Below are 24,576 nucleotides of genomic sequence, written 5' to 3'. Positions count from 1 at the left end.
ATGCAAAAGATGCAATAAGTTACCCCTGGAGCACCTTTAGAACTCTTCAATATCCTACCTCCCATGGCAGAAAGATTCTACTCTGCAGCAACCACCTTCAGGACATTATAAAGCAGGTTTCACGGCTCCTCAGCGGTACCAAGTTCCCAGCTTCTCTCCGGCTTTGCAAGGAAGAGGAAATGAGCTCCTAGAAGCCTCCAGTGGGGAATGACTCCTCATTTCAAGCACCTGTAAGCGGGGCCGGCAGGGCAGGAGGGGGTGAAGCGCAAAGCACCGCAGGCTGCAGCCCCAGCGAGCCCATGGAGGGCACTCTGTTCTGGCAGCGGCTGCTTTCACAGAGACCAGGAGCTTAAGCACTCATCTAATTGAATTGCAGATGTCTTTTCTGATGGCTATCTGCTAGCAAAGCTTCAATTAAAGCAGGAGCAAAGAGGCAGAACGGGGGAGGTTCTCAGTAATAAAACTAATGGAAGAAAGAGTGGTCATTTACAGCAGCCTCCACAGAGAGCATAATGCAGGTAGATTCTTTTAACGAGTTTTTTTTCTTTTGGGGGGTGAGGAGAGATATCTGAGCCCTCAGCACAGACACCCAGCTTCCAAATCCTAGAGATCCTGAGTATATGTTGGACTGAAGAGCAGCTAACAGTAATTTAAATAATGCACAAATAAACTCATCTCTTTTGCTTCCAGTACTCCCTGATGAACAACTTCATCTGCTCTCCATTTTGAAGGTCACTGAGGTTTGTTCTTCTTGACTTTGATTTTAAAGGCTGAAAAGTTTTATTCACTGCTGTTTTGTTACTCCCAAGATTAAGGTGGATTTGCCCTGAGCTCGCATGTGCTAGATCAAAACTTCTCATCATTTTACAGTGCCTTTAGAGCTCCAGAGAGGGAGAGCTTTACCAGAGCTCTCAGTGCACCCAAACTACAAGACTATCAACTGGAGCATTATGACCTTTTTTTTTATTTTTCCTGTAGCTACTTTCTCATAATGACTTGAACCGCATCCAGCATGTACTACCACATACACATCGCTGAAAAACCACCCCCACCCAACGCAGCTGAAGAATCAAAATTAAGCTTCAACGTGGCCTGAGAATCTGGTTTAGCTCAGGAATAAGGTTTTTGAGAACTGTTTTTCCTTTCCTCAGCCGATTGTTACTCTGTACCCAAATTCCTGTTGTGCAACAGCTTGGAGGCCTCTTGGCCATGTCCTACCCAAACTCTCTTGCTTCTTGGCGCAGCACAACTCTCCCGGGGGCATCTCAATGGACAATCACCCCCTGGGATTCAGTTTCAAGGAAAATAATCAGTTTTGCTCATTTTCCCTTTTGAACTGCTGCCCTTTTCCGATATATTTACAATGTAAGGAAGTCAGTTTATTCATGGTTTGGCTTTTAACTTTGTTGTTGAGCTTGGCTTTGGTCCTGTTGGAAATTGGACCCCAGTTGAGGAGGGCAGTTGCCAGTGTCTGCTGGAAACTCCTTGCCTGGGATTTTCAAGCAGGCCCTTTGTTGACCTAGCTCAGCACATACTAAATAAATGCAGTCAGAAGAGTCTGCTTACTCATCGCAGGAAAAGGACTGGCCCAGTGGCAGGAATTTTTCAGAATATCCCCAAATATTTAAAATGCCTAAGCTCACTCCAGACTTCTCAGGAGGTCCCTCCGCCACCATCCTCCATTTGATGTCATACATGAAAAGGAACACTGAACAGCAAAGGTTGGAATTGGGCTGATTTCCTTGAATTTCTAACTTCTTTCAGGTTTACTCCAGCAGAATATTCACCAGGAAGTTAAAAAACCATAATCCTAAAGAGAGAGGAGAAAAGTGAGAAATAATGCATCATCTGTAAGATGTGACCTGTTACTAACGTGCTCAAGATGCTTAACAAGACATTTTTCAAGCGGCACATATTAAATAAACAAGCGTGCCTTCAGCCAACAAGTTCATATTTCTCCCTGCAAAGAATAAATAATAATTAAAATTCTCTGTATTAAGATTTGTAGCAAAACAAAAAATCATGGGTGGTAATTCCCAAATAGCCTCGTGGGGTTCTTTCTGCAGCTGAACCACAGGAAGCTGCCTCCCAGGCACTGATTTATTCCGTAAGAATTAGGGAGAGGCATCTCTAAGGCACTGCATTTACTCCCCTGCTGCTGGGAGGTTTTGTCTGGGTGCTCTCTGGACAGTTTCCAGGCATATTATTGAAGAGTATTTCTCTTTCCTTCCACAACAGGCACTTGGTCAGGGCCCCCACAGGGATGGGGTGGGGATTCAGAGAAGTGAGAAGACTTACAGGTAGATATCAAGACAGTTTAACAGATAAAGCAAAAGCTGTGCACACAAGCAGAGCACAACAGGGAATCCATTCATCACTTCCCGTGGGCAGGCAGGTGTTCAGCTATCCCCACAAAAGCAGGGCTCCATCACATGTACTGGTGACTTGGGAAGAAGAACTCCGTAATTCCAAACATCCCTTCCTTCTTTCCCCAGCTTTATGTGCTGAGTATGATGCCATATGGTCTGGGATATCCCTTTGGGGTCAGCTGTTTCAGAAAGGGCCCTGACCCTGCATCAGCCGTGCTCAGCTGTAACAAACACATCCCTGTGTTACCCACACTGTTCTCGGCACGAAACCAAACTATAGTCCCACACTAGCTCCTATGATGAATCCTAGCTCTATCCCAGCCCAAACAAGGATATTCTCCATTCCTGATTCCATACCATTTACATCATTATTCAAGTCCCACACTATCCAGTACATCCTCATTACCCAGCCCCACTGTCACCATCCTTTGATATAATACACAAGTATCATTTCCTCAGTCTATGGATCACCCCTGTGAAATGTCTGTCAAGCATCCACAAACATCCACGAAATGTCCTCTGAGCTCATTAATCCATGACTTTGGTCAGGACAGGAGACCTGGTGTGGAGTTACTGGGCACCAAAAAGCAGGTCAGGTCAGGCCACTGTTGCACTTGCACTTCTTCCTGTAAGGCTTGTCTTCCACTGCTTTGGGTGATTCCTGCTGTGGTAATTCCTGTAACACGCAACTCAAATTCCACATTACAACAATTTCAAGATGTTTGCATTACAATTTCCACCTCTGGTTCTTTTGGAACAGACCATGGGGGTTTAAAATTGCAGTTAACTCTTCTGCTTACCCTGCTCTGGCTTGGACTTTTCCACAGACCGCAGTCCCTTGGTTGACTTGGAGTAGTACCTGCTCCAAGTGAAGCCTTATCCACAAACCAGACTCTTTGGGGGTCTACCTGCCACTGTGGCGTGGACTTACCCACAGCTAGAGTTGCTTTGAGGTAGACCAATTTCAACATGGTCTTTTTCCATGGGCCACAACGCCTTGAGAGATGTTCCTGCTCCAGCACGGCCTCACCCACAGCCAGTCCCTTTGAAAGTAAACCTGCTCCAGCATGGCCTTACCCATGACTGCAGTCCCTCCAGGGGTATATTTGCTCTTTCCTGGGCTTATCCACAGCCACACACTTTGGGGTACTCTTGCATGACCTGAAGCACAGCCACTGATATTTCAAGGTGTGTCTTCTCCAGCATGGACTTACCCTTGGGCCACGATCCCTTCAGAGGTCCAGCTGCCGTGACACAGACACAACCACAGGCACAGATGCTCTGAGATGTACCTGCTCTGGCACGGCCTTATCCAGGGCCACAGATGCCTCAGGGTGTCCAGCTCCCACATGGACTCACCCACAGATCACAGGCCCTTCCACTCGAGTTCACGCCGGAGTTCCAGCCTGCCCGGAACAGCAGCAGCAGCTCTGGCCATCTGCCAGCCCGACACATGGCCATGGCTGTTATCGAAATGTTCCCAGGCACCATAGAGTAAGGTGATAAGGAGCACAGCAGTGCAGCGAGCAGCCACTAATGAGCACTAGACTCAGGCCAGCAAGCCCCATGGCAAACAGGAGCCTGTCGATTAATAGCAAAACAGCAATAATAGCTATAAAATCAATCGAGCACATTCCAATCACATCTGGTGGTACTTCGAGGCCCACAGCAGGTGACAACAAGGACCGTTGTGGTTTAACCAGGCAGCTGCTAAGTGCCACAATAGCCACTTGCTCTTATTTCTCTTTCCTTCCACAACAGTCACTTCCTTACTCCCCCACAGGAGGATAGGGGAGAGGATCAGCAAAGTGGGAAAACTCGTGTGTTGAGATAAAGACAGTTTAACAGAGAAGCAGAACAAGGAATCCATTCACCACTCCCCGTGGGCAGACAGGTGTTCAACCATCTCCAGGACAGCAGGGCTCCACCACATGTAACAGTGATTGGGGAAGACAAACGCCATCATTCTGAACTTCCTCCCCTTCTTACCCCAGCTCTACACACTGAGCACACCACCGTACATTATAGGATACCCCTATGGTCAGTTGGGGTCAGCTGTCCAGGCTGTGTCTCCTCCCAGCTCACACCCCCAGCCCTCTCTGGTGGAGTGGGGTGAGAGGCAGAAAGGGCCCTGACTCGGTGTCAGCCCTGCTCAGCTGTAACAAACACATCCCTGAGTTACCAACACTCTTTTGGTCACAAATCCAACTCATGATTTCATACCAGCTACTCTGAGGAAGATTAACTCTACCACAGCTACAGCCAGCGCTCTCAACTATTTATAGAGACCTCAGAATCTGAATCACCCAGACTTGCCTCAGAATTATTTGCCAAAAAAGTATTGGTTAAAAGAAAAAAAAAAAAAAAAGCTGTAAGAAGAAAAAAGACCACCAACCTGGTCTCAGTGATAATTTGCTTTGATCAGTTTATCATATTGCTGTTAAAAATAAAGCCAGCAGTGTGCAGCTAATTGACAAAAAGAAATTAAATGACAAACAGCTTGAATATAGCCTGAAGAGTTACTGAATTGGAGATATGCAGAGAATAAAAAACTAGACATATAAGATAGGTTACGTTTAATATGACTTTCAGTGCGGATGAAAACGTGAGCATCTCAGAGTTTGTAAAAAGAAAAAATTTGGTGGAAAGATACAATGCTCTTGACCACTGATAACATTTGATTTAAAGTTCTCTGAAAAATTATTTGTTCTAGAACAAAAGCAAAAATCAAAACAATTCATTCCAGAAGTATTACAACATAACTGACAAACACATCTACTCTTTGTCCAGATTTCAAGCACAATTTTTGTAAATTTGAATCCGTTTCATGAAAAGACTGCAGCTTTGACAGAGCTATTGCTAAAATCATCTCAGCAACAAAACATTGCTTGGCCACATTTTAGCAATTAATAAACAGCTCCAAGAACCAGCTCCACAGTTTCGAACTAATCAGTACATAAATGATGAGATTTGCCAGCATTGATTTGCCACTGTTTAGTACAGTGTACTAAAATTATTAATGTATTACTTGACCAAAATCCTGAAGCCTTCCAAATCCTCTATTAAAGAACAGTTTAAAAACTCCCAAACTTGAATTTAGAATATGTTGACGGTATTTTTCAAAGAAATAAACCCAGAGGTCAATTTCATTTTTAAACAAAACGAAACAAAAAAAGCCCCAGAAAAATTCTTCACAAATTTTGATTACTGAAGCGGGTGAGAAAGCTGACCTGTGTAAGTATATAAAAAAGTCAATTTTCACAATGTTATGGCCTAGAAGCACTAGAGCCAGTCAGATTATAAATGCAACTGGAGACAATTAAGCCCTTTAAAAAGCACCAAAATTAGCATTCCTTTTGTTGGATCCAAATAATTCAAGTGTTGTTCTGCCACAAAGGCTATCAACAATTTCTAATTTTAGCTTGATCCATTAAAAAGAAAAACCCTGCATTTCTCTCTGGTGTTTCCTCATTAAGAACGCTCCTAAATTGAACACTGAAATCTCAAGAACACCAGCTACGAATTCAAGATCACACTCCCGTGAAGACACGCTCACGCAAGGACTTTAATATGGCAATCCCAATAAAGGCAATTCAACTACTTGTGATTCAGCTAAGTAGTGCCCGAACTGCTACATGCTAAGTATCCACCAAAAGCAAACACAAGAGTGACCTGTCCTACCTTTGAACCTTCAGCTTTCTAGTTTCCTCTGCTACACTTGATTATTCTCAGTAACAAGAAGCTCCACAAAAAGCGTCAATTGATTTTCATGCATGGAGTAAGCAGTCATAGGACCCTATAAAAAACACTTTGTAATTAACCCTTAAAGTCAAATTAATTTCTTGTATTCACATTTTAAGTCACTGCTGTGAAACTGCAAATTCCTTTGCTCCCCTGGTTGCAGGGTATCGATCACACCTTCACTACTCATTCACCTAGAAACTCGTAAGCTTAGATTCTGTTTTAGTCAGTATTACTAACGAAGCATTTTTCCCAAACTTACACACACAGAAGTGGAAATTATTCTCAATATTTTTCAGAAGGCAGAATTAATACAGTAATACAGGCTGACCTGTTGGGATAGCTGAAGTGCTTACTGCCTTTGTCACCCCATGTTAAGGGTGGGAACTGTACCAGTATGGGATGACCAGTGCACAGGCAAGAGCAGTTTGCCACTAGAAAACTACTTCTGCATTCATATACAACAGGTATCGGTAGCCCTACAGTCCTGACCATATAGGACTGGACTAAACCCAGCATTTTGCTTAGTCAGGCGCCCCACTCCCTTCTCCTTTGTTTAACTTCAGTATCTGCCTGTTTTTAAGAGCTGTGGAAAGCAGGAGCTGCATTTTTAGCTGAAACTAAAGATCTAAAAGGCAGCATCTTGCACCAAGACTAAGGCTTCCTGACCTCACCACCCATGTCAAACTGCATTACAGCATCCTAAAAGTGGCTGTGGTTAACACCAGTACAATATACAAACGGTGATTTATCAACATTGTATGCTTTATTGAAAGTTGACAAGTGCAACAGTTAAATACATTGACGTGTTACAACTGTAGAGAACATGCACAAAAACATATGCATACTACTATACAGATCATATGCAAAAAATCCATACTGGGAAATCCAATTTTTTTTTTTCTTTAATTCTTTGCTAGCAGGGCTTGATAATTTTTGGAGTGGTTTTTCCCATCTTGAACCAAACTACAATGAACAATGATTTACTTCGAGATAATCAGCAGCCAGGGAACTTCAGAAGTTACACAAACAGCATTAAATTTGCCAAATTCTGAACAGTTGCGTAGGTGCATTCTTATTCATGTAGCATAAAAAAAAACTTTTCAAACTTCTTCAGATCAGCCAATGAAACAACTAAACTTCAATCTGTACAACCTAAATAGTTACAGTTTTCTATTTTACAAAGTAATTACACTAAATACACAAATATACAGTAGGCAAATAACCTTCATTGTAATTATCCTATGAGCCAACAACTGTATTGTCACCTACCTGTTTTATATATATAACACAGCTTTATGCACCTGTCCACTGCTTCAGAAAACGGTGCAAATATTTGCACTTAAGGTTTCAGGTGACAATTAAGTGTTAAACACTGAGATTACCTTTCTCCCTCTTCCCCTTAGATCCTATGCACCAGTCCACACTTTGGAACCCCAATGCACTACTGGGGGTTGAGCCATCATTTTTCACTCCAGTCTATTTCTTCACATTTCCAAGCTTGAAAAGCACTTGTATCAGCTGTAGCACTGGATGAGTGGAAGATCTAAAAACAAACCAAAAAAATTCAGGCATGCAGCTTCGTTTCTCAGCCATCTGCAGAAGCTGCTCGAGTCCCCAGTGTACTTGTGCTAATTCTCTGGAAGAAGTTTATTTTATTCAACCAGCCTAAGAACTTAGACTCCTTCAAGCCAAAAGGGTAAGGGAGGTAACAGAGAGACAGATGAGCGTGTAATACAGGGGGGAGAAGCCTCTCCTGATGTGTGCAAGGCATGGAGTCCTCAGTCTGGGTTGCAATGTGCATTGAAATGGATGAAGGGCGGCTGTGGCGGATTCCCGCTAGTCCTCCTCACTCCGGGCAAGTCCAGAAGCCAGCGATCACGATGGCGATGACAACTCGAGCTACGCTGAAGGCCCTGAGCCCTGTGATGCCGGCTGAGCAGGCTGTTGTGTTGTCCCTTGTGACTGGGAAGAGGAAGGCGGAGAACCAGTCTGCAGCTGTGCTTGGAACTGGGCAAGCTGCTCTGGGCTGGCCAGCGTTTTCAGCAGAGTGTTTTCTTGCTCCAGCTGCGAGTTCTTCTCTATCAGCTCTTTGATTTGCTCTTTGAGGACCTCCACTTCCTCCCTCACTGCGTACATCAAGTGGCTCTTTACCAGATCCTGAAACGCAGAGGAGAGCGTGTGCGTTAGGACAGCAGCGCAGCGCCCGGCCGGGGCAGAGAGGGGCGGCAGCCCCCGCTCTGCAGAGGGCCGCTGTGACCCCCGGCCCCGGGCAGCGCCGTCCCGGCCGAGCCGAGCCGAGCCGAGCCGGGCCCGGGCTGTCACGGCCGACACTCACGTGCGGCCCGGGCTGCCCGGCGGCCCCGCCCCGCGCCAGGCCCCGCCCCCGCGCGCGCCGGCTGCAGCCAGTTCTGGGCGCAGGTTGCCGCATTTCCCTCCCTCCCGCCGGCGGCGCGCGGCCGCGGGTGACGTCAGAGCGCGGCGCGGCCAATGGGCGGCCGAGTTATTTATAGCCGGGAGTTAAAGGCTCGGAGTTTGCCTAGCAACAGCCGGAGAGGCTCCCGGGAGAGCGGCTCCAGGCACCGCTCCAGTAACAAAGGGCGGCCGGGCCCCCGGCTCCGCGCCGGGCGGGGGCCGGGGCAGCGGCCGCCGCGGCCCCCGAGGTGAAGCCGCCGGCTCCGGGCACCGCGGCGCCCGTGGGGAGAAGGGCACGGCGGCGGGGGATGCCCCGCCTGCAGCCCGCGGGGGATGCGCTCGCTAGGCTTGCGCTCGGCTGCGCTTCGGCGAAGAGTTAAAAAAATAAAATGAAAAGTACCCCCAAACGCCCCCTCTCTGGTACTATAAAACCTCACAAATACGCTCTGCTTTCTACCCAGCAGCGCCCCTCCGCCGCCGCATAGAGCCGGGATCAATAATTTGGGGAGGCAGGAGCCAAGAGCAACGCCGTCATTCCCTCCCCGGCATCAATACACAAACGTGCGCATTCCTCCCCCCGGGAAGCCCTTGATCAATTAAAAATAACAAATAAAAAAAGCTTCCGAAACCGACCCCGTGACTCCCTTTCCGTCCCCGGCTCCGCTACTGAAACGCGTCCCCGCACGGGTTAACCATCGCCGCCGCATCCCCATATTGTTTACTGCTTCAAACACTAACGAGGTTTTATGCCCCATCGGTACCTACCATCGCTTGCTCGATTTTGTTGTCGATAGCTACTACGCTTGCACCAGAGGAGCTGCAAGAGAGAAAGAAAGAGAAGAAAAAACATACATTAGCAGCGGCTGAATTATTTAAGAGACGAGAGACGCGAGCACTGGCAGCCAGTTGGCAGAGAAAGTCATCCTCACGCTGCCCTGCCGACGCCTCACCAGGATGCTCTAATGCAGCAAAGCAACCTGTAAAGCCGCGCCGAGCCCCCCGCCCGCAGCCCGACCAAATATCCCAACGTTTTGCCCCACGACGGACCACAAAGATGGAGCTCAATCGCAGGCTGCGGCAGAAGCGCTGGGCGCCGGGGAGGGCAGCACCTCCGGGGGGAGAGGCGGGCGCCGGTGCCGCGGCTGCGGCTCCCCCGGACAAAGGAGCCAGCCCGGCGCTCACCTGCCCCGCTACCGCCGCGCCAGCAGCGCCGCTCGGACACAACACTTATTTACCTACTGTCGAGCCTCAGAGACGAGTTGTCGGTGCCCAGCAAGGACGATAGGAACGAAATCGAGAAGTGTCTTAGTTGATAAACTCCTAGATCCATTGCCACCGGTCTACAACATTGGGCATTCATGCAACCGCGGCCAGAAACGCTCCCCGGAAAAAAAAAAATAATCGGGTCTCGTTCCTCCCGGAGGCGTGTGTGCGTGCGGGGCCGCTCCGCCGGGCGAGGCGGGGCCGGGACCCTGCGGGACCCTGCGGGGCTGCGCTCGGCCGGCTCCGAGCGGGATGAGCGCTCCGCCGCGCAGCACAAAACCCGGGCATCCCGGCCCCCCCCACCATTTATGCGCCGGCGCCGCCTCCCATTGGCTGCGCCGCCCGGGCTCCGCCCCGCGCCGCGCATCTCATTAGCGCGGCCCCCCCCCGCGACCGCCGCGCGCGGCCCGCGCCGGCGGCGCCCACGCGGGACGGTCCCGCACGCGCGGGGGAAGGGAGCGGGGACGGGGGGGCAAGGCTCGGTCCCGCCGCGTCCGCGAGCCCCGGCACGCGCGCTGCCGCCGCGCCCCACCCGCAGGAACGGAGCGGGATTTAAAATAATAATATTTTTAAAAATGTAAAGAAAAAAAGGAGAAAATAATAAATAATAATAATAATAATAATAATTAGCGGGCCCGGGGAGCGGCGGGGAAACCCCGCACGGCCCGGCGGGAGCGGGGACGCGCCGAGGGGCCGGCCGTGGCCGCGCCGACACCGCCACCTATCGGCGCGCGGCGGCGGGAAAGTCCCGGTGCCGGCTCCCAGGGCTTAGCCAGCGAGCCGAGCCGCACCTCCGCCTCGGCCCAAAATCCGCGCACATCAGCCCCGCAAAGCGCAGCCCGGACCCGGCAGCTCCGCTCGCGGCGCCCATGCCAAGCAGGAAAAGCAGGATACCCACACACTGCAGATGAAACTCTCTCAGACCCCTACGGTCCCCCTTTATCCCTTACACACGCCTTAGGAGCTCATGAAGCCATTTATAATAGAAAACATTCAGCCACGGATCGTCTACAAAAGCACATAGGGCACAAACCTGTGGATTTCTAGCAAGCCGACTGATACTATCCAACAGTGACAGGGAAAATGCCTATTCACTTATTTTTAGGTTGCACCATAAGGCACTTAAGTCTTAAAAGTTGCAGCACAATCATTATTAACAATTTAGGAAAAGATCCCTCTCCCACCTAACTGTGGTGTTTTTCTCAACAAATGTTATGCTCTCATGTGTCGTGGAACACAGCAGCTACGTTCAGTGCCTGTCCAAGTGATCTTCCCTACTAGTAACAGCTTCAAAAGAGAGCTGAGGCTGAACGAGACCACGAAATACTGTCACAAGAGACAGCCAGCCTCTACAACCACTCTTTTTTAGACCTGCACTTTCAGCAGGAGTTACGTTACTTAAAGACACAAAAATATAAAGTCAAAAACCTCCTCCATTCTCTATAGCAAACTTCTACAAGAGCTACAAGTCACATACATCACAGGTGCTCCTCCCAGAGAAGCAGGAAAGCCAGGAGGCACGGAATAATCATCTTAAAGCTAAATTTAGCATTTGCGTATCTGCATCATCCTTCTTAGTTTATTTTTATTGTCCTAGACTACTGTTCTTTCATTCAATAATGCCAACACAGTAGTACAAACTAATCCTGTTCACAGGCAGGTCACATTTAAGAATAAGAATTCCTCACAACTACATTCCCACTACCAGAGAGGGCTCACATCCCACAAGGGCACAGCTCACATCCCACCCTTTGGATATGTGGGGAATTTGCACAGGATAGCACCTAACAGGCTGAAAATTAAAGGAAGTGTTTTAGACAAACCCTTCCCTGTACGCACAAACGCGTGACAGCAAATAAGCTGAAGTGATGCGTTCAAACACGTGCATCGGGCTCCAGCTTCCCCGCTCCAGAGGGACAAGCACCAGGAACCACGTGCCGTACGTCCGCTTCCCCACAGCACTTCCCTGCAGAGGTAACTCCCTACACACGCTGCTCCTCATCGCGTGCAGGGATCAAGTGAGCCCTTTGAGAGACGGTGCCAGCAGCACATCATCTGAACTGGAATCTCTATCAACTCCTGTCCTTGACTTGATCTAAATTAATGTTTTATGACAGCTTGGGCTTCGAAATCAGTCATGTCTCAAATGACTCCTCCCCATGGCAGTTACTCAGCACAATTAACAAAACTGCAGTTGGACGGAAGCTCTGGGACAAACTCTGTCCCTTGTAGTTCTTCATCAGAAAAGGGGCAGAGTAGGAGTAAAAACAGGTTAAGTCCTATCACTGCTAATCGGCTTGCATAAAAGAACTTGAAGACAGCAAACTCAAAGGCCTGGACAGACACATCCTTAAAACTCCTGCTTTGCTGTTGCAGGACAGGCAGCAGACTACTGTATATAGTTTCATTCATACATGTAGAAATGAAGCCATGGATGCATTCCAAGATGGTTGTTGGTTCTGCCATAACCACTGGTAATTATCAAATGCCATTATTCCATTTACGGCAGAAAAATTATACCATTCTCAAACTAAATTAACAACAATACTGCTATCTTTATTCTATATTTATCTTCACAAAGAAGAGATAACACATATTATACTAAATCAAATTCCCACTAAGCTCATTAACCATCTTCCATTAACTTCAGTGGGCTTTTAACAAAATCTGTCATTTATTTTTAGATGCCTACAAGCAGAGTTGTGATTCAACAGAAAGCTGTCAGCTGCGTAAGTAGGACTGCTTATTAATATACATGTTCTGCTTTGCCCACTCTATTAAAAAAGCAAACCATAAGTGTCCCTTTATGGTTGAGAAAGCGGATCATCTAGGAAATTAAAAAATACCACACTATAAATTACTTTAATCTCCAAAATTGGAGTGAAATTTTTTGGGAGGTGGGGACAGTGCCATTATCTCCGATGTTCTCATTTCAACATCCCATCATCTGCCTGACAAGGACAGACACTGAGCTCTAAGGACTGTTTTTTTGAGTGTTGCTTTTAACAACTATCTCATTTATGAAATAAAAAAGTGCATGGAAGATAGTTCTCCAAACTCAGTTTTCCTCTAGAAGGGTGTCAAGATTACAACTGTGTTACTCAAAACCTTATAACCACCTCTTTTAACACCTCATTAACAGATAAGACACGATATTCGGCTCCTGAAAAAGCTTACATTCCTGGGAGTAGAGATGAAAAAGGCTGCAGAATTCCTCAGTTTGGTTAAGGCACTCTAGGTCTGCACCGAGTTGGACAAATTCATGCCCCTGTGAGCACATGCTTTGGAAGCCTGAGTACCCAGAGAGTACCCCAGGCGGTCACAAACTGCATAAAGGAACAGAAAAAGACTCGAGATAGGCTCTTGAGAAATCAGCAGGGTGGAGTACAACACAGCAAACGAGTAGCTCACCAGCATCTTTGATCCTCAAATAAACTGACTTCTTAAACTGAACATAAAGTAGTCAAAGACTTTTTAGCACATGTCACGTTTTGTAATATTTCAGCTCTTAAACACTGTTCCTCTCACTAAATAATTTCCTCCTGTCTCTATTTATTCATGCTAAGCACTTGAAGAAAGTGCTTTTCATCTTAAGCACACATTGAGGTAAACTACAGCACAGAATCATTTTGTCTCTATGCAAGTCTGGTTTGTCATATTTCTCCATGTGTGTTAAAAAGTTCTTTAACTTAAAACATTTACCTTTTAGTGACAATTACCTTGTCAGTGTATGCTCCCTTCAGATGACAACATTAAAAGCCCCTATAAGCATCTTCTGAACATGGAATAAATCTCATCTTTTGACAGTGTTACAAAGATACCACACCAGAAACCACATTAGAAAAACAGCAATTGCTGTCACAGCACACTTTCATCTTACACTCAGACAGGCTCAGATCTTGTGAACTTCAACTACAGTTTTGAACTGCAGAACACAAGTACGGAAGAGCTTAAAAATAAAACTTGCTATTTACTCAAGAAAAGGCTAAAGTAATTAGATTCTACCTGACATCTGACTGCGCATTACACTTGGCATCTAAAAATGGTGAATAAATGGCAGAGTACTATACTGCCTTAAAATTCATAGATTCAAAATTCTTTGTGTACTGACAGCAACACCCCAGCATACAACTTATGCAAAATTGTGTCAAGCTAATAACTGAGAGCGAAAGCTCTGACTGTACTTGACATCAAGGACTAAGGGTTTATTTATTTCAATAGGCCATTATTTTTTTTTCTTCTTCTCAGTAAAGGTACATAAGTGGACAAGCTGCCCAACAAACTTTCTTTCCCACAGTAAATCATAAAATATTTTTAACAGACTAAGGACCAAAAAAACAACCAAACAAAATAACCCCACCCACGTAAACCCCATCTTCAGATAGCCTAAATAAAGATCACAAAATCTCAGCCAACTTCCTTTTCCAGCTCCAAACCTTTAGCTAAGATCTTGATTTAAAGAAACCAAGCCACTAAGAACTTACTGCTCAGCTCCAAAAGACATGTTTTATTTCTAGAATGAATTCTGCTATTTCAATTTATGTACTTCTGCCAAATTGAAAAAGCTCTTTCTACAAGACAGTACTCTCTCAGTTTTCCTAAATGTGAGCTTTTCCTCCCCCACAGTAATGTTATTTGCATCTATAATTTAGTTTATTAGTTTGCTAGCAATTGGGGTTTAAGTTCCATGAAAAACAGATAAAAGGGAAAGCTATGCGAGATGCTAGTGAAATGAAGTGCTTTATTTGTTTGGGTTTTTTTCTTTTTTTTCCAGATGTGCAAGCATAACTAAATAAATATTTAGTGGAAAGAATATGCACACCCTACTGGGGCTCTGGAAATAACCAGTTTCTCTGATCATAGTGCATACACAGTAGTATCATGCTGTGAGCTCTGCACAACAGACAGAAGGCTGCATTTAAAGCAAGAGGATAACTATGTAAGATCAAAAAGAAAAACAAGGAGAGGTTCTCACTGGTTCCTCTGAGGATATCCTCTTTCTCTTTGACAGGCAACTAATTGCCAAGTCAATCCCAGTTATTTTTAATGAGAATTATAATGATTCTCCCAATTTTAATGCTGACAAAACAAAACATATTGTCTGTAATCAAGTACCTGCATACAGCCAAACAGAGAGATGACCCACTTGCTACCCCCACCAGAGAAAACTCTGCAGGGAAATATGAGCCATCTTAAAGCAATTTTGATGCTTGGAGAGGGATGTATGGAATCCCCTTTCCGAGATCATCCATAGATAACCATCTAGCACTGCAGTTGAGATGAAGGTCTGTGTTCTGTACGTATCCAATCAGTTTCAAAGTCCCCTCACAGAGCCAGCTGAGGTCCATCATAACTCAAACCTGAAATTGCATCCAGATGCTACTCTACTTTAAATTTAAAGAAGTTATACATTTGCAGTAATGAGCAGCTTGGAAATCACAGGCTTTCCTGATTTCAGAAACCTTTAAATGAGTAGGTGTGAAATATTTGACTTTACTACAGGTGAAGCCCTCCTCCTCAGTGTCCCAGAAAGTGTCCTTGACCAAGGACTGCAAAGGAAAGGATCCACCAACATGTTAGCAACCTGAAAGTTTTAAGGGAGATATCTGAGCCAGGAATTGATTATCTTTCCTCCAGAAAGCTGCCCACAACATCACACTGCATGCTGACATTGTCCCCAGGATAGATGTGGGAAAGAAGTTTAGTGTCATAAAGCAGCTTATATAGAAGAGTGATAAAATGTCACAACCTTTAAGTTTCACTATCCAAATTTATTTTTCCTTTACGTGAAATTTGACTTCAATAATTTTAGATTTAGTGCATATAAAGAATGTTCAATTCCATGGTCTTTTGTGTACCTTTCATGTGTAAATGCTTTTCTCACAGGCAAGAACACCCCAAAGTAAAAACCGCTTACACAAATATTTAATCCCACTTATTCTAACTGTACAACAGATTTTTCAACCACAGACTCCAAAGTTAAATGAAGAGGGAAGGAAAGAGTCACTGGAGCATTTTCAGTTACACTTAATATAGGCGTAACAAACACAGCAAGTATAGGGAGTGTTTTAGCACACCGACGTGACAAGCACTTGGAAAGATGCAATTCTCCGTATTAAAAGGCAACTCTGACCCAGGAGACAAACAGCCCAGGAGGGACTACAGGACAATGGCTGACACCCACCCAGCCCAGGTTACCTTCAACAGTACACAGTGGGTTTAGTAATCAAATTAAAACCCAGCCAAATTAACCTGTAACTAAGAAAGGTCATCTTCTATTATTTTTCAACTTGTACTATTTTCTGTTTCCTTAAGGCTGCAGAAAAGCCACATCACGTCTCATGAAATGGGAAAATTACATCTTACTGAGTACTGCTAATTGTGGATGGGGAAGATGGAGGATCTTAAAAGGCCATTCACTTCCCCTGTCGTCAGCCCCTTGTAAAGTTTACACCCATTATGCCTTTTTAAAAAACTCCTTAATCCATCCCTTCTTCTTTTCCAACCTTCTCCCCTGTTTCTAATTGTTACTCTTGAAACTATATTGAAAATCTTGGATCAGCTAATAATTTAGTCATGCTTATTAAAAAAGTATTTATATAGCATTAACAGCTGGTCTGTGCTTCCCACTGAGTATGATTTGCCCTTTGATGGCCATTTTTTTGGTGCAACACTTGAAATTAAGCCTGTATTTCCCACAGAAGCCTATCACATTAGAAGCCAACTCAGGGTGCCAGGAACAAAGCCAAAACCTCTGCAATTACCTAGAGTTGTCCTATGTTCTTCAGAAAGCTGGGAATAAAGTTCCCTACCCCAGCTTATACAGAAATTATTAAGAACAGCTGATGAAAAAGTACAGAAACAAAATGTAAAGTCCTCAGCGTGGGAAAGGAGCACCCAGGATGCGGAATCCGATCTGGCGTGAACGAGGATGAAAATCAGCCACTTCTCAGCTCCTGTGGTGGCAGATCCCTCGTTACCACCCCTGCTGTGCAGAACCATTTTAAGGTCGTTCTGTTAAATAATAATAAACTCCCAACACTGCAACCAGTTTACACATATAGAAAAATAAAGACAATAAAGCCCAGAGCTCAATGCCACTTTTCCTCTTCAGCAAGTATGTTAAGACAACAGCCCTCTAACCAGTTGCCCATTTACACTCCCAGTTTCAGTCCCTGCAATCACTACCAAATGGCTTCACATGTATCAGCTGTATCAATGAACAAATAGGTAAATGGTTTTTAGATTAACTCCCCTGGCTCCAATGCATGCATATTACACAGATTTGAAATACTGTATTTCCTAATCTCTAAAATACACTACTCTAGTAATGCCACAACCCACAGTTTATCATAATTTGGTGACTTCCTAAGAAAATATAGGGAAAATTCAAGACCTTCTGTACCATCCAAGAAGATCTGTACCTTAACAGGTTGAATTTAAAAGTCTTTTCCTACCTGAATGAAGATTTTCATTTAGAGAAATCAAACCCCATGTACCTCCAACCATCCAGGAAGCATGGGGAGAATTTCCACAAACAAATAAGAATGTGATCTGATTTACCGCACAGTGCACTGTACCCCAAAATCTTACTTTCCTTTAACAGCCACTGAGTTGAGTATTTGTGGGATAATTTCCTGCCTGACCTACACCTTCCCCCTGTGACCTTCCCCCCATCTGTGAAAACAGGCACGAGAGGAATTTGATGAATGCCCATGCTTCAACACAGTACAGCATTGAGAAACAGGTACAGCTCTACTCTGGAGTGGGAAAGTACTCCCAAGCTTCTTAATCCAGGCACAGCTTCAGTGATTTAAGAGACAAATCCTGCTGACTCACAATCGCAGAAATCCCAGCAGAGTATCTCCACTTACATTCTCCTTGCAGAAGAATAAATTGTAAAGCAATACTGATTTGAAATAGAACACAAGATACCTGGGAAAGTATGTATGACTATGAAAAGACGTGTGCTTCAAAACTTAAAAATTACCTTAAGAACAGATTGACTGAAATTTTAATTTGACCTGATTGCCTTGTGGCATTAGGGATGTATTACCTACTTTAGCGCAACACTTTGCTCTTGAAACCCTGCCTCACTGCAAACCAAAGAGAACAGAACGCAGATGTGCTGGCTCAGCATATTTTGAACATGTCCCTGGAGCGCCTTCTAGGTCGGAGACTGCAAACAGCTGGCATAGGTCCAGGTCATCTACAAAAGGCTGTATATCCTGAAGTCCTGGTTCTCCTTCCAATGGGATCCAGCCTTCGTCAGTACCCTACTGATCCTGTAAAGGAACCTCAGGCAGTAAGAAGCTCTAATTTTCCACAGGACAGCATCTTCTAGCTTAAATGCAGCAAGCACCTCGAGACTGTTGGATCCGTGGTGGCTGTGCAGCGCACACGCCACTGACATTTGGCCGCCCTTGAGCCACACATTCTGCAAACAGCAGAAGACGTTCTCTTTATCTTTTAATACACAGCTTGCGAAGGAAAGATTACAGCATATCGTTTCATACCTAATCAGTATCTGGGTAATCGTCTTCATGCAGTGATGGCTAAATTTACAAGTGGCACCCTGTTTATGAAGCATTCCTGTCCTCTCCCTAAAACTGCTGATGCATGTTTTTTGGTGGATATATACCTGAACTATTTAATTAGATGACCAAGGGTCTTTTGTATATACGAGGTCCAAGGCTCGTGTATGTATACACACACTACGTCAGGCACCTAACACTTCTGAAAAACAATTACTTCATCCTTCAGAAACCACTATCATTATAATGACACCCTGAACCTCTGTGGCTTAAAACAATTCAAAACAAAACCCAATCCCCACAAAAACAAAACCGAAACAACTGCAGTATCAGAAGTCTGAGTAACCCACTTAGTAATGCATGGGAGTCCAAAACAGCTCCCAGGAATGTTTCCTCATTCTTACACAGGGTGTTAGCCCAGTAGGCACTCTTCTACAGCATCAACCCGATGAGCTGCCACACTGCTCTCAATGTACAGGAAGGAGAGAAAATCCCTACTGCAACACAGAATTTAAATCCCCTCTTCCAGCTCCACTGATGGAGCCACTGCTGTCCACCAAGCACAGAGGACTGAAGGATCTCTTCTAAAACTCACAGTAGGCAACCTCCCATCTAGGGAGGCATGCCCCCTCCCACACAGGGGAATTCCTCTCTGACTCTTCCCAGCTACTGCTAATTGATAGAGGCCCTCACCAGATGGACAGTAACATCATTCAGCAGCCCAGGTACAAGCAATTATGACAACTGTAAACAAAAATATTTGTAAGTGAATTTTTGAATCACAGGGTAGCACTGCTTCCACTAAGATATGCTCCTGACATGAATTAGTTTGCCCAAACCTGTTTTTCAGCCCCATTTCTGAAGAACTCTGCATTTTAAAACAAACTGTCAATAAACTGAAGCAGGTAGAAAAGATTCCGAGTCCGGGGGAATTTACTTATACTGATAGACTGAAAGATGTCAAGGTACTTGAAAGGATCCTTGAAGTCCTTGGGAGGACTGAGATGTGACTTGAGTGAAAAATTACCCTTAAATAGAGAAAACTAGGTTTAAGGGGCTATCAGACTTTCATTCTCTTTCTTCATATTAGAGTACAACTGCCTAATATTTGCCTAATGATGAATTAAAGCCTCTTTTTAAAAGGAGTAAGAACATTAGCTCATAAATACAGTGGGATTTCTATCCCTTGATATCACAGAATCATAGGATCATTTAGGTTGGAAAAGACCTTTAACATCATTGAGTCCAACTGTAAAACCTAACATTGCCAAGTCTACCTGTCAGAGACTAGATGCCCATCACTCAAGTATGCTTTAAATAAATTTAAATTACTGATGTTCTGATAGGGATGACCTAAATATAACAAGACAGATGTTTTCATGCCTGCCTTCAATATTCATGTATTTTAACCAACTACAGCCCACCTTACTCATCCTAAGAGTTAGCAGGTGCACCCAGTGCTCCCTCCTTACAGTTAATACCATAACCAAAGGCTGAAGTGTCTTCCGACCTGTGTTTATTTCCCTCCACCTTCCCCACTCACATCTTCTGCACTTCCAACCAAGTTTCAAAAAGAAATATGGAGGATGCCACACTGCCATTCATTCGGTATTAATATGGAAAGACGGTGGTGTACGTCCGAAGTGGACGCAGTCACCTGTCTGCAGTTTGCACTGCACACAAGAGGCTGGAGCTCCTGCACACCCATACAATCACCATGTCCAGCTGTCTAGTGCTAGACAGCTCCCCAACCGCACATAGACATTAGGGATTGTTTTTCCAAAACAACTTGATAGAGCTCCAGAGCATAAACTCCAAATTTTGGACTTCATTCTGGCAGCCAAACTTAAAATTAAGAATATGAATGAAGTATTTAATTTTATTAAGAGTACAAGTCCTTCTCAGTATGCTGTAAACTGCCCTTGACCAAAGACTGTATGCAGGAAGGCTGACCAACTGTATCTATATCCTCAAGTTCTAAGTGAGATGCCTGACCCCAGAATTGCATTTCTTTCCTCCAGAAAGCCACATACAACTGCACTCACTCTCAAATTCTGCATCTACAACAGAAAAAGCTAAACGCTTCTTTGCATTTGATCCAAGTATCCAGCAGGGTCAGTTTTGGGGAAAAACCAATAGTCACATGCAAAATTAGCCAAGAAAGCCTGCCATTTGCAATCACTGTTTACCATTTGCTATACATGGTGACACGACAACCAGCCAACCTGAATTCACGGAAAAACAACCAGGAGAAAACCAGCACCTCTGCAAGAGAAACTAGAGGAAACAAAGGCAAATTAAAATTAAATAAAAAGTAGCTTGCAGAGTAAGACTACAGGAGAAACTGTCCATATTTTCTGAATAATGCTAACAGATGCAGACTTTGGTTTATGACTAGAGATGCTCCTGTGTGTATCAGTAAAAGTCAGCCACAACAAAAACTTTTAATAATGCATAAAGGTTCAAGAAAATTACATGTTTATTCCACCACACCTTTTTCAGTACATATTCCGTGGAATAGCTTGGTTGATGGTAGGAAACAACCTTCCAATACTACCTCCCTTGTTCAGTAATATATGATACCAGTCACAGCTTTATACGTGTGCTGTTCACACATAACATACCTGTTGCCATTATATATCAATTGCTATTATAGAACATTTCCATTATACTTAATTGCTGTCATAGAATATTTCCATTATACTTGTCCTTAAGCATTCAGACTACCTTACTACAATTTTACTGTTCATTTGAAAGTTCAATGTGTTTTCAGAAACTGCCAATTAAAAAAAATAAAATTGAGCTTTTAAAAGAGAGTTTTCCAATGAATACTTTTATATTCTTTAAAGTGACACCATTCACAGAAGAAAGCTGTTCTCCACAGGCAGTATCATAAACATAGCATAACAAAAATATGAAGTTAGATGTATTAATTGATATATGTAAACATTTATATAAGATCAAGGGGGTCAGATTTTAAGGGTGTGGCTAACAAAAGCACCAGTTCAGAGATCAGAAGTTAGGAACAAATTCCATGCTCCCTCCCACAGATGGGTATTTTCCTTCTGCACACAGAAAAACAGCTCTGCAACATGAAGAGTCAGGACATTTTCCCTGTCATGTATTTTTAACTCAGTAAAATAATTCTTCCACTTCACCAAGTTACTTGGCATTTATTTTAAACACTAGAAAGAACCACATCAAAAACATGCAGGTTATATTTCACTGTTAAACATGGAAAAGGAGGTTGCAAAAGACTAAGCTGTATTTCAATGCTCTCCAAACATTTTACAAGACTGATTAACTAAACTTTTCTTTAATCATGTGACAGTACAGAAGATAGTGCACATTATATATGAAAGGTATTTTAATGATTACAAACTTATTTGATAATGAGTTTCAAATCCTGTTTTTTCAAATTCTCTTTTTTGGTTTAATATTACATTACTTAAGATTTGTAACAACTGGAATAACATTTTTTGAAAAGAAGAAATAAAAGCACTGTGAGAGCAATGTTTTATAATATGGATTATTTTAAATACTGCAGTAAAGATATTTCAAGGCATGCAGATTTTCACTGAATAAGTAATCAACTCTGCATGACAGTACTCTCAACCAGCTTGAAATAGTTTTAACAAGTGCCAAGCACCCTGATTTAGAAGTACTAAATACTTGCTCAAACAAAATAAAGGAACCTCCCCCAAAAAGTAAAACAAATAAATCAAGCATCTACATATTAAAAATTTTACAAATACCTCTTCAAATGCTGTTCCAGTTCCAAGAATAACACTTTCATGATTATTTGGTCAGGTACTTTTTTCTGGAAAAGTGCCACTTTCATTCATGTATCTATTTAGTACCTACTGATTAGTTTCCCCCAGATGGAGGGTTGGAAGAAATACCTCTCAGTCCTCGGTGGCTGTAAGATTAGCATCAGCATTCCACTATCAACTATGGGTCCCGAATTCTTCAGCACTTTAAAGAATTGCAAAGCCTTGCCCGTTAAAGATTATCTACTTGCTTCAATTCAAAGTTTGCTGAGTTTAATACTGGTTGGTCACGATCAAGAAAAACAAGAAGGGCGAACAGTGACACCACAGATCCTCAGGTCACATGGTGTTCTGTTACATAAAGCATCAAAAGAGATTAAAATCTTCATGATTACGTTTTCAAATCTCAAACAAATGCATCTTCTCTCAGCAGTGCCAAATGCGCCAACTCTGAAGCTGATTCAACCTGCTCCCACTTTTTGTGAAGCATGTATTAATCACTACAGGTAGCTAATTCTGTTTAGAGAAAGGCAGCTCAGGCTGTACTGTTTCTCAAATCAAATTTCTAAGGCTTAATGGTAATTCTTAGACACAAAAGTGACAGTAGCCTGTTTGCCAGAAAATATTTTTCACAGACAAATCCTGTCCGTCACTGCTACTTTAAAAAGAACCAGTGATGAGTGCTGGAGACATGTATCTAGTTAGTCAGATAAAGATAGCAACTCATCATGTATCAAGCCAAAATTCAGTCAAATACTGCATATTCTTCCTCACAGAAACACAGATTACAGTAAGGAGGTTCTGGTGCATTGTAGTAACTCTCTGCCATGTAACTATGACCCTATATGCACAGATACCATTACACAACACTGCTTCAACATAGGCATGTTCCTTCCTTGATCCTGCTGAATGCTTTTCAGTGGGAAGAGAAGTTGACTGCCCACCGTACATTGTAAGGAAGCAAAGAAGATTCATTTCCTTACTCCACAGGGAAGCTGCAGAGTGAGAGAGTACCCCTCAGCACAGAAACAGCCAGCCACTTGCAGTATGTGTGCAGGAACTCCCATCACACCAGAAAGCATGGGCATTGATGACAATGGTTACACCCTTCCATCAGACCAAGACCACACAAATGCAGAGACAAAACAAGAAACCCAACCTAGCAAATGTTACTTGGGCTTACTGCTGATTGCTAAAGTGACGTCAGATGTGTCTCCTCAAGTAGATTTACCTTGCAAGAACACATTGGAAAGAAACCAAATGGAAGGGTTGACCAAGTTCCTAGAATCACAGAATGATTTGGGTTGTAAGGGACTTTAAAGATGACCTGGTTCCAACCACCCTGCCATGGACAGGGACACACCTTCTACTAGACCAGGTTGCTCAAAGCCCCATCCAACCTGACCTTGAACACTGCCAGGGATGGGGCATCCACAGCTTCTCTGCACCTTCTGTGTCAGTGTCTCACCATCCTCACAGGAAAGAATTTCTTCCTGTTATCTAATCTAAACCCGCCCTCTGTCAGCTGGCTCAGAGCGTGGCCATATATTATTTACCTGCACTTCTGCTGTGCCTTGCCAAGGAGGTGAAGAGGTGATTGACAGCAAGAGAAGTAGTTATTACACCAGAAAAAAGAAAGGGGTCTGGTTTGGGAGAGGAAAGGAAAGTTAAAACCAACTCCACTTAGAACAAAGTAGTCTACCATCACACACATGGAATATTTTCTTTAGGAGGTAGTGAGGAAGTGAAGAAAAGGAAAAATGCAAATTGTTTTCCCTTGGAAATGAGGGGTGCAGTGGAATTAGTTCCCCATTCCCAAAGCCCAGAGGGAATTCAGATAATTTAAATTGAGTTTCAGATGTACTTGGAAGGAGTGCAGAATATTTCTTAACAATCTTCCCAGATCCTTGTATGCCCATCTTACAAGGACAGAGCATAATGTTCCTTTCAAGGCTCACCAAAGAGTTGAAGCTGACAAGTTACACTTTACAATAAATGTTTCTCTTATTACATCAAGTCCATCTCTCTCAGCACAGCATGGGAATGGGTAAGAGTGAAGGCTGATTTTAGCACTCTATTCTTATTCCCACTGAAAAGGCAGAGAGGTGGGACCACTCAGATGGTGGAGCAGTTGTGTTCCTGGATCTTGGTCCTTGGACAAGAGGCAGACTGGCATAACAGCCCTAAAAGAGAGATGTTTACTCTGAAAGCCGAGCTACTCGAAAGCTTCAAGTGGATACAACCACACATAAGAGGGAGGTGAATCAAAGTCAACAGGCTTCAACTGAAAATAAATAAGGAACAAAGGAAACAGCAATCACACCAATAAACAACTAGTGAGAAAGTCTGACCCAGTATTATTTAGTAACTTCAGTATTCAAAATGAAATACTTCTTATAGCATGGCATTTTGCTTATTTTAAAGAGCTGAAGCAACAAGATGACTCGAAAAATGCTCAAAACCAATTCCAAAAAGCTGATCCAA

General features: G+C 43.9%; 1 protein-coding gene across 4 annotated transcripts in view; it reads right to left on the bottom strand.

The window, feature by feature from the left end:
• Positions 1-6,857: 6,857 nt before the first annotated feature.
• Positions 6,858-24,576, bottom strand: part of TSC22D1 (TSC22 domain family member 1) — a 92,290-nt gene continuing 74,571 nt past the window's right edge. For 2 of the 4 annotated variants that reach the window (XM_040054536.1, XM_040054535.1), the window contains 2 exons: positions 9,291-9,342; positions 6,858-8,270 (listed from right to left, as the gene is read on the bottom strand). In XM_040054536.1, coding sequence (XP_039910470.1) covers positions 8,013-8,270; positions 9,291-9,342 — 310 coding nt within the window. In that variant the 3' untranslated portion in view covers positions 6,858-8,012. Of the gene's footprint in view, positions 8,271-9,290; positions 9,343-9,760; positions 10,065-24,576 lie in introns of those variants that run through there. The other 2 variants (XM_040054540.1, XM_040054541.2) reach the window with 2 other exon arrangements.

This window comes from Hirundo rustica, chromosome 2, assembly GCF_015227805.2.
Source record: "Hirundo rustica isolate bHirRus1 chromosome 2, bHirRus1.pri.v3, whole genome shotgun sequence".
Lineage (NCBI taxonomy): Eukaryota > Metazoa > Chordata > Aves > Passeriformes > Hirundinidae > Hirundo > Hirundo rustica.
The sequence above is the reverse complement of the archived record's forward strand: the minus strand, read 5'-3'. Positions and strand labels throughout refer to the sequence as shown.